Genomic DNA, 10112 nt, shown 5'->3' with positions numbered 1-10112 from the left:
ATATATTATTCTTATATTTATTTGTTTTGATATAATACTCAAGGTAAAGAAATATTTTTTATAATAACTTTTTAAAGAAATTGGCATCATACTACTCTCGATATATTTCGACTTGCTACTGACGAATATTTAAATTGACGAACAGATTCTCTCCAATTTGTAATTCGATATATCGAAATCATTATGCGTGATGTTCATTCTGTTAACGAAAATTGTGACGTTCGGACGCTTTTCTTCAGGTGAGTGATTTATCTCTATAATAATATTCATTTCCATAATTATTTCTTTATTTTTCGTATTTTATTATTTTATTAACATGTATTTATTCAATAATTTATTGAATATTTCTATAATTGACTTATTATTTCATTTTGTTTTTTATTCATTTATATAGCAATTATATAACTAAGTAGTAGTTAGAGTTAGTACTTTTTGTTTTAAATTTCTAAAATGAACATGGTTTTATTTAATGTAATATATTCATTTTTGTTTCATATATCTTATATAATATATTTTATACATTTTATTTTAAAAATATGATTATATTATGTGCAGATTAATAATTGAATACTGAGACAATTTTTATGGCGGGAAAAAAGGATTTCAATATGGATGCCAAAATGATCGATGTAATTATCTTTTGCTTTTCACAATCTTTCTTAAAGAATAATAGTTTGATATTTTTTTAATCAAAAACAGATAAATTTTTAATTTCTTTTTATTGTATTATTGATTAATGATGTAAATTTATTAAATAGTTTAATATAAATATATTAATTATTGAGAATTCTAAGATAAAATTTCAGAAAAATAACAATAATTTTTTCAAACGCTCGCAAAAAGAAAAGGAAAATGTCAAAATAATATTTTTTTTTATCTTTCTAATATAGTTTTAACTTATCTTTATTTTCAGAGAATTTTTATAATCGTGTGCAATGCGATCTATAAAGTTAGTGCTTATTCGTAACAGTATTTTCAATATTTTTTGAAACAATTTAATTTAATTTAATTGTATATACGTTCTTTAATTTAATTTAATTATAATATATAGTTATATATAATATATATATATAATATAATTCGTGAAATTAAAACCAGTGTTTGATTATAATTTAAATAAACATGTTAATAATTTTCTTTTTTCATTTTTAAATATTCATTTTGAATATTTAGTGCTAGTATAAATATATTAACTATTATAATGTTTAAATTAAATTAAATTATTATGTTTTTTTTTTTATAGTTTTCATTTTTTTCTATTATTTTTTATAGGTTACTCACTATGGATAACACTATAAATTCTTCGTATTTAATGGTGAGTTGCATTTTGATTTCTTGAAAAAATCATTTTTAATTTCATTTTTTTTTATTTGATTTTCAAAATAAAAAATAAAATTCTGTTTTTTTTTTTTTTTTTTTTTATTAGAAATAAATATATTTTACGCGTAAGAAAATATTTTGCGACAAACAAATCTCAGAATTAAAACAATAATTTTTGAACACTATTTTATAAGTTTATAAGTATATGACAATTCCTCAGTGATTGATGATGCTTTAATGCACGCTATATTTTCCATATTATATATGTGATTAGGTTATGAAATTGCATCAATACAATTGTTATTTTATTCACTATTATTCAATTTTATTACAATTAACAATCGTATAAATTACATCGTCTTTAACATTCTTTCTTTACAAATTACACAAATTCTTTCAAGCGTGAATGTACATAATTACAATTGAAATACATTTTTATTGCATAAAATCTAACCCTCATCATTCAGATTTCAAGAAAAATGATATAAAGCTTAGAACAAATAATGTTAAATTCAGATATCTGAAGTGTCTTAGAACTAGATGTCTTTTGTTAAGAGCATTTGTTACTAAAAATATTCTTAAAAAATATTTCTTTTTTTTATTATTGAATATTTTTTACTTATAATTAAAATAAGCATTTTAATAATTTAATTTTTTTCAAATATATTTTTCAATTATTAATCTAATAATTGAATTTATTATAGATATAAAGTGAAAAAGACAAATAAAATAAAAGAGACATAGAATTATCAGATAATTATTATAGAATTATCAGATATTTACTTATTAGAGAATTATTTATTATTTAAATTTAGCTTATTTCAGAAACTAATGGAATAGAAAGAATCTCATTTTTTTTTTTCATTAGATAAATCTTTCAATTTTTGTGATATATAAATAAAATTAAAAAAATGTTTAGTTTTTTAAATGATAAAGTGCACAAATAAATTATTTAATTTTTATGTTAAAAATATTTTTAATTTTAAGCATATTAAACTGCACAATTCAATTATTATATGATTTCCTCCATTTTGAAAAATCCTTGTGATAAATATTATTTTGTTTTTCATATTTTTATTAAATCTTTCAAATACAAATCTAAATCTCTTATTTTTCATCAATATCTATAAGTTTTATTAATCCTAAATTTTTTTATTCTAGAAAATTAAATCCTTAATAAATATTTGATTTAAAATCATTAGTTATAAGAATATATGTGCATATTTCCTCATATTTCCTCTAATCTTGTATAAGTTAAATCATATATATTATAAGTTATTAGAAATTATGATATATGATAATATAAATATAGTTAAGTTATAAATAAAATCTTCTAGATTTGTAATAGGATAGGATTTATAAAGAAATTATTTAATTCTTACTTTTAGGTGGATTTATAAAAAATAATTTTAAAATTTTTAATAGATAGGATTTTAAAAAAATTGAGTTTGTTTCAGAATCTTTAAGAGCAGAGGAATATATTGAATATATTTTCAAATAGATCATTATTGTGCTAAAATAAAATGATAAAATAGTGCAATATAGCTTAATGGATAAAATATTGCAATTTTTAAAATAATTTTTTTTAACTATCAATCATTTTCATGACAAAAAAAATGTAGAATATTAATAAGAGGATAATGTAAATTTTGTTCAATTCATTTTACATTTCTTTTTTTGTTTGCTTTGAATAACAATAAAGAATTTTTTAACATTGAATTTATTTAAAAATGAATTAATTTTTGTATAAAAAATTGAGATATTGTAGTTAAATAATTAAGTAATCTTTATAAGATAATTGTTTAAAATATTTTAGCTTTTCAAATAAATTTATAAAATTTTCAACTTTTAATTGAGTAATTTGAAAATTTTTATTGGAAATTTAATTTGGATTATAATTAAAAAGAAAAATGAGGAAATATTCATTTCATGTATAGTTTTAGAAATAATAATTTATATAATTAAAAATCAAATATGAATTAAAATTTTAAAAGTCGTAAACAAATTTGATTTGTATTATAAATATTTATTATTAGTAAAAAAATATTAAAAAATATCTTACAAAAAAATTGATATTCGATTTGTCATTAAATAAATAAATATTCGATATTTTCATAGAATATATAAAATATGATGATGATTTTTAATGAAATTTATTCATGATTTACCGATAATTTTTCACAACGAGACGATACATCGAATTTCTTTGTTTTTGTGCCAGGGTCATCCTTTTTTTGACTCGATGTATCTTTTTAGACAAATAATAAATTCATTCCAATATTATTTGTAATTTTCCATAATCTCAACTGCAAACAAAAAAAAAGAGATGTTAAAAAATATTTTAATTCAAAATGAATAATCTCTAAATATTTAAATTATAAAACTAGAATTATAGGAATTATTTACAAAAAATAATTATAAAGAATTAAGAATACAAAGGAAGTTATGTTTTCATCATTCCAACAATGAATGTAAACAGTTGAAGTAGTTCTCGAAGGACGCAAAATAATATTGTTAGTATCTCTTGTTTTTATACTGAACCTCCCTGATCCACATTGGAGAAAACAACACATTTATTATTTTAATTATGCAATGTTATCGAGAATATAAAATATCAATGAAAAGGCAAATCAATCATTGCAAGTAGGTCTCTACTATTTTGACTATATCTCATTACTACAAAGATCATCGAGTTTATCTAGTGCTACAATTTACAAATTAACAATTTTCTCAATGAATGTTATAGCATTCATTCGAGATTCAAAATATTTTCACTTGATGCAAATGTTTTGAATCGAGGATGCAATTACATATTGCATTTTAAAACATGTGTATTATCATTGATAGCAATGAATTTAAATTTTGTTTAATTATTTCCATTGAACTGTGGATATCTTTATAATTATTACAAAATTTTATTATACTTATTGTTACATTATCATCGAATGAAATATTGATTTATAAATTTTCCAATAAAAATATTCTTGTTTTGAAAATATATAATAAAAGCATATTTATAAAATAATATATACATTCACGTAAAATTTTAACAAAAAATTCGATAAAAACAATTATTACAGATATTAAATATTTCTTTTTTAATAACAACTTTTAAAAATGAAAAAAAATTAAATTTCTTCGCCTATATATTTACATATTGGATTATATGAAATTAGTATACAGAGCTTCCAAAATATTTCTCGCTCGTTTATTCCCAATTTCGGCAATATTTGAAATCATTTCTCTATTATATATAATATATCTCTATATAATATCTCTCTTATCTCAATTTCGACAAGTTCTTATCGCGAATATGAAAAGTACTCGTAAAGTACTTCAAACAGAATCAATTAGATCCGCATTCCTCGAGTTTCGCACAGTAGGCATTAACTAATAATTCCATTTACGATAACACATATCATTGCAAGATATCTGCGTATCGATCAAACCGATCCAAGTCAATTCTCACCTCTCACATATGCAATATGCTTTGTATAAGCTTATTATATTAATTTAAAAAATAAAATTAACACTATTAATTTCACGATACATATTTACTATGTAACGTATCGTCACAAGAATCGTGATAAAAATTTTTTTCGTGATCTGACATCTTTGAAAGCGAAAAAAAAAAAAAGGAAAAAGGATCAAGATGGAAACGCGTGCCCGTAAAAATAATCTCCAATTATTAAACGTGGTATCGAATTATTTCTGATGCAAATTGGAACGATTACGAAACGGTTGTGAATGATAAAAGTTCGTTTCGGTTCAAATATATATATATACATATATATATATATATATATTTATATGTATATATATATATATATATATATATATATATATATGGGATAACATTACGCTTTTCTTACATCACGTTTACGATCCTCATGCACACGTTCTCATCGCGAATTTCGAATACGTGAATGTGATCTTATCGCGAGCAAAGAAGATAGAGAGAAAAGGAAAAAGGATAGAGAGGGGGAAAAAAAAAGGAAATCAGTTTCGCGTGGCGTAGTTGATTTTTTTTCAGATTTCTTTCTTTTCTTTTTTTTTTTTTTTTTTTTTCGTTTTTTCAAAGATGGAACTTCGAAACACTTTCGATTCAGCAGTTTTACAATTTTACGCGAAATAGTAAATATCGGAATGCGTCACAGAGGACGACGCATGTTGATTACTACGACAAATTTCACGATTAATTTTACTCTATCTTCTCGCGTTAATTAAAAGTTTAAAGTTTGTTTTTCTTTTTCTTTTTTTTAATGTCGAGCGATAAAAATTTTTTTAAGATTAAAATAGAATTTAATTTCCAAATTAAAAGTTTTCTATATTCTCGGTTTCGCTTCTTCCTTTACGTTTGAATTTTATAATATTTAACGATCAACGAGTGAAAAAAATTATAATTAAATGATAATTATTATGTAGTTTAATTTACCTGATAACTGGATACGCAGCGTTTCCTTTGTATCCCAATTTGCCCGATAATCTGAAGAGTTTTTGCAGATTCTTCATATTTATATCGAAGATCGATCTTTTCGCGATCGAAGATTTTTTGCGTCCGTTTCTGTAAAATAAAATCAAAAGTAAAGATCAAAAAAGATTAGAAAGATATCGGAAGATAAAGATAATCTTTTTATCTTTTTCTACTTTTTTATTTTTACTCACGTCTTGCTTGACTGCGATTCACGCCCTTCCCTGATCGCGTTCACCAATTTCCCCGTCATTTTCGAAAGCGCCATCAAGGTCTCTAGTTCTGCTCGCCTTTGGTCCGATAATCGTTTGTATCGTCTGCATACACGATAAAAAAATTTATTTAAAAAAAAAAAGTAAATAATAAACTTGAATAGGCCAATCTTTTTTTTTTTCGCGAACGTTTCTTTATCTCGTCGAAGGCGAGATTTTTTTTTTTAATCAAAATTGCGCGTTGGCTTACTATGATGAATGTTAATTAAAAGATAGCGAAAGGAATATACTTTTTTTAATTCGAGTAGAAATTGGGATAGAATATTTATTGAAAAAATAATTGTTGAAAAAATAACTCACTCTTTACTCGTTTCTGATATCTCTCGATTCAATTCTTCCGCTGCACCGATCTCTCCCATCTTCGAAAAATTTAACAACGTGTCGTAGATGCTCATCGTGTTTTCACTTTCACGCGTAATTCTACATACATAGTTAAATGCAATAAGATTAATTTTTTAAAAAATAATCTCCTTAAAAATTAAAAATCAATAGATAGATCTGATAGAAACTGATAGATTTCTTCCTAAATAAATAAACGAAATAGAAGAAAAGAAATATATTTCTACCTTTCGTACACAGGCTGTGCAGACACGATTCCATTCGCGCAAAGCACCCCGAACATCGCCACGATTCCTATCCAGCTTTTCAGATCCTTTATTCTCTCCTCTGTGTACCCTCTCATTCTTTTCGAATTCGAAAGAAATTCCAAGAGAAAAAGATGGAGAAATTTCCCGCACAAAATCTTCTACTCGAATCGAGCGAGTACGTCGTTCGATTCGTCTTGTTTGAAACTGTAACGCTACGAGGCTCTGACTGCGCGTATATATGTATTCTTGCCTCGAGCCAATCCCCACCTCCTTCCTTCCGCGATTCCTACACCCCCTTTCGTCATTATCTTTCCAATGTGTCTTTTAAATGTTCCTTTCGATACATCGACTTTCCATCGATTTTCTATCCATTTCTCTCCTCTTCCTTCCATCCTGTTCATCAGGATTTATTATATTCGAATTGATTCTGAGGAGATGGAAATAATTTTCGTGGAATGAGATGCAGATAAAATAATCGTGTAACGAAGATAGAACCGTTATAACTGAATCTATGAATTTTAAAATTATTTATTCGATTAATTAACGAACGATATTTTTGTATATCATATTTTTTTTTAGAATCGATCTTTTTAAACAACTGTTCCTACAAATGTGTAACATTCTTTATTATATGTGTTGCACAGTGTGACGAAGATAGAACTATTATAACTGAATCTATGAATTTTCAAATTATTTTATTCGATTAATTAACGAACGATATTTTTGTATATCATATTCGTTTTTTTTTAGAATCGATCTTTCTAAAAAGCTGTTCCTATAAACGTGTAACATTCTTTATTATACGTGTTGCACAGTGTGACGAAGATAGAACTATTATAACTGAATCTATGAATTTTCAAATTATTTATTCGATTAATTAACGAACGATATTTTTGTATATCATATTTTTTTTTTTAGAATCGATCTTTTTAAACAACTGTTCCTATAAACGTGTAACATTCTTTATTATACGTGTTGCACAGTGTGACGAAGATAGAACTATTATAACTGAATCTATGAATTTTAAAATTATTTATTCGATTAATTAACGAACGATATTTTTGTATATCATATTTTTAGTTTTTTTAGAATCGATCTTTTTAAAAAGCTGTTCCTATAAATATATAACATTCTTTATTATATGTGTTGCACAGTGTGACGAAGATAGAACTATTATAACTGAATCTATGAATTTTAAAATTATTTTATTCGATTAATTAACGAACGATATTTTTGTATATTTTTTTTTAGAATCGATCTTTTTAAACAACTGTTCCTATAAATATATAACATTCTTTATTATATGTGTTGCACAGTGTGACGAAGATAGAACTATTATAACTGAATCTATGAATTTTCAAATTATTTTATTCGATTAATTAACAAACGATATTTTTGTATTTGTTTTTTTTTTTAGAATCGATCTTTTTAAATAACTGTTCCTACAAACATGTAACATTCTTTATTATACGTGTTGCACAGTGTGACGAAGATAGAACTATTATAATTGAATCTATGAATTTTTAAATTATTTCTTCGATTAATTAACGAACGATATTTTTGTATATTCGTTTTTTTTTAGAATCGATCTTTTTAAAAAGCTGTTCCTATAAATATATAATATTCTTTATTATATATGTTGCACAATGTGACGAAGATAGAACTATTATAACTGAATCTATGAATTTTCAAGTTATTTATTCGATTAATTAACGAACGATATTTTTGTATATCATATTCGTTTTTTTTAGAATCTTAGATCTTTTTTAGAATCTAGATCTTTTTAAAAAGTTGTTCCTACAAACGTGTAACATTCTTTATTATACGTGTTGCACAGTGATTACACATTGGCGATCCCGTTTCATTTCTCTAATTGTACATTGGTACGAAATATAGGGAACGAGAAAGTGTAGAGAGGATGGGAAATCTGTAGGTGGTTTTGCAAACGTGGTTCGTCGTGCAATTGCACAGATGGAAGAAAATTTTCTTTCTGCGTAGTATCATTTCTATAGTAATATTCCGCGTTATTACAGCACACACAATCGTGACGATAGTTTACACGATAATTTCACAAAAATTCTTAGATTATCTACGAACTTGCGTTATTTTATGGAAGGACGACCTTAGCCAATTGGATCTTAGCCGCGTATCGGAATTTGATTCGAAGATTCGATTTCATCCATATGCGAAATTGATAATCACAATCTTGTATTTTTCTCGATGGAGTGAACAGAATGAAAAAATTAGAATTGAAATTTTTCTTTATCTCTTTTTCTCTCGTTTAATCGGAATAATTGGAAGGAAGCACTCGTTAAAATAGTTGGAATCATTCTTTTTCTTCAGAGTTCTTTCATCGATCGAGAGGAGGGTTGAGGATCCCAATTGTACGAATCTAATGAAATTTTTAGAGAGAATTGAATTATCGAGCAGCGTGGTATAATACTTCGAACTTGGAAAAATTAAAATTTTATACACATTCGATGAGCTACATTTTCATCGAGTAATTTCGAGTCGTTGAAACGTGGATTTTATCGTTCGATTCGAAGAAAATTTTTCGTTTCGATCTTTGTTCTTTCCTTTTTTAACGAGCGGCGACACTCGAGAAAAGTTAATATCAGACACGCGACAGGAAGGAAAACGCTTACTTATCTCGACCTTTTTTTTCTCTTTCTTTTCCTTTTGCTTTCTTTCTTTCTTCTTTTTTTTCTTCGCGCATTTTTCGACGCGAACGCCAAGCTCTTTCTATCGAACGCGGGTGGAAGTGGAAGAGGACGAACACATGAATGAAACATTTCAATAATTAGTCGATTCGTCATACTTGATTCATACGATATATACGTAGTTTTCTCTATCACTATCGGAAAAATCATGCATGCTTCTCGTGCAAAACATTTCACTCGAGAAATTAGAATCTCATTTCTCAAGAAACTGGAGAAAAACTTTTCGTTACGATCGATCAACTTGAATTTAATTTGAGATCAATCGAAACGACTCGAATCGTATATCTGCAAGAATTAGTTGTAATTTCGAATTTCATCCCCGAAACAAAGTGGACGATAATCAAAGTCGATGAGAATTAAAAATTGGAAATTTGATGAAATATTGTAATCAATAAATTTTTGTTATATTAAAACGAGAATGAAACGTTTTGACAAATTATGGTTTAATTAGAAGTTCAATCACTCAAATTTTGCATAATCTATCTTAAGGAAATATTTTAAGCGGATTTTCTTTTTTGATATAAAAATTAAATTAATCGATGATATCGATCGTGGATTAAAGCGTGGATAACCGGTGGTCAATGAACGTGAAACGCCAATCTTGTTGAATGTGAATCGTAAAAGTGTGTATACGAAACGAAGATAGAAGAATACGTGTTTCATTTTTTCTGCCAACGATTCGAGATTAAAATTCGCGAGGCGAGCAATAAGAGAAATAATTCGGTGTAAATATTATTTGTAT

At 25.4% G+C, this 10112-nt stretch overlaps 2 protein-coding genes across 2 annotated transcripts in view; one reads left to right on the top strand and one right to left on the bottom strand.

Annotated features, from left to right (window-relative positions):
- Nucleotides 1-612: 612 nt before the first annotated feature.
- The window catches only part of LOC100578814 (putative fatty acyl-CoA reductase CG5065), a 36434-nt gene continuing 26934 nt past the window's right edge, over nt 613-10112 (top strand). Inside the window, exons 1-2 of the mRNA XM_026444292.1 lie at nt 613-629; nt 1273-1315. The gene's annotated coding sequence lies outside the window, so the exon portion shown is untranslated. The remainder of the gene's footprint in view (nt 630-1272; nt 1316-10112) is intronic.
- Nucleotides 3558-6871, bottom strand: LOC102654936. Its single transcript, XM_006565205.3, has 5 exons — nt 6630-6871; nt 6364-6483; nt 5986-6108; nt 5756-5884; nt 3558-3626 (listed from the first exon to the last, which is right to left on the bottom strand). Exons 1-5 carry the CDS (start codon nt 6743-6745, stop codon nt 3623-3625), a joined length of 492 nt encoding a protein of 163 aa, XP_006565268.1. The 5' UTR covers nt 6746-6871; the 3' UTR covers nt 3558-3622.

The sequence above is a fragment of the Apis mellifera genome, linkage group LG12, assembly GCF_003254395.2.
Source record: "Apis mellifera strain DH4 linkage group LG12, Amel_HAv3.1, whole genome shotgun sequence".
NCBI classification, from domain to species: domain Eukaryota; kingdom Metazoa; phylum Arthropoda; class Insecta; order Hymenoptera; family Apidae; genus Apis; species Apis mellifera.
Note: the sequence above shows the minus strand (reverse complement) of the source record. Positions and strands in the feature narration are given on the sequence as shown.

What these genes read in the sequence shown, in the direction of transcription:
- LOC102654936 (XM_006565205.3), bottom strand. Translation starts at nt 6,745, where the DNA reads ATGAGAGGGTACACAGAGGAGAGAATAAAGGATCTGAAAAGCTGGATA. An exon ending in GCACAGCCTGTGTACGAAAG is followed by an intron (nt 6,484 to 6,629) that starts GTAGAAATATAT and finishes CTATGTATGTAG; the next exon opens with AATTACGCGTGAAAGTGAAA. An exon ending in GAATCGCAGTCAAGCAAGAC is followed by an intron (nt 5,885 to 5,985) that starts GTGAGTAAAAAT and finishes TTTATTTTACAG; the next exon opens with AAACGGACGCAAAAAATCTT.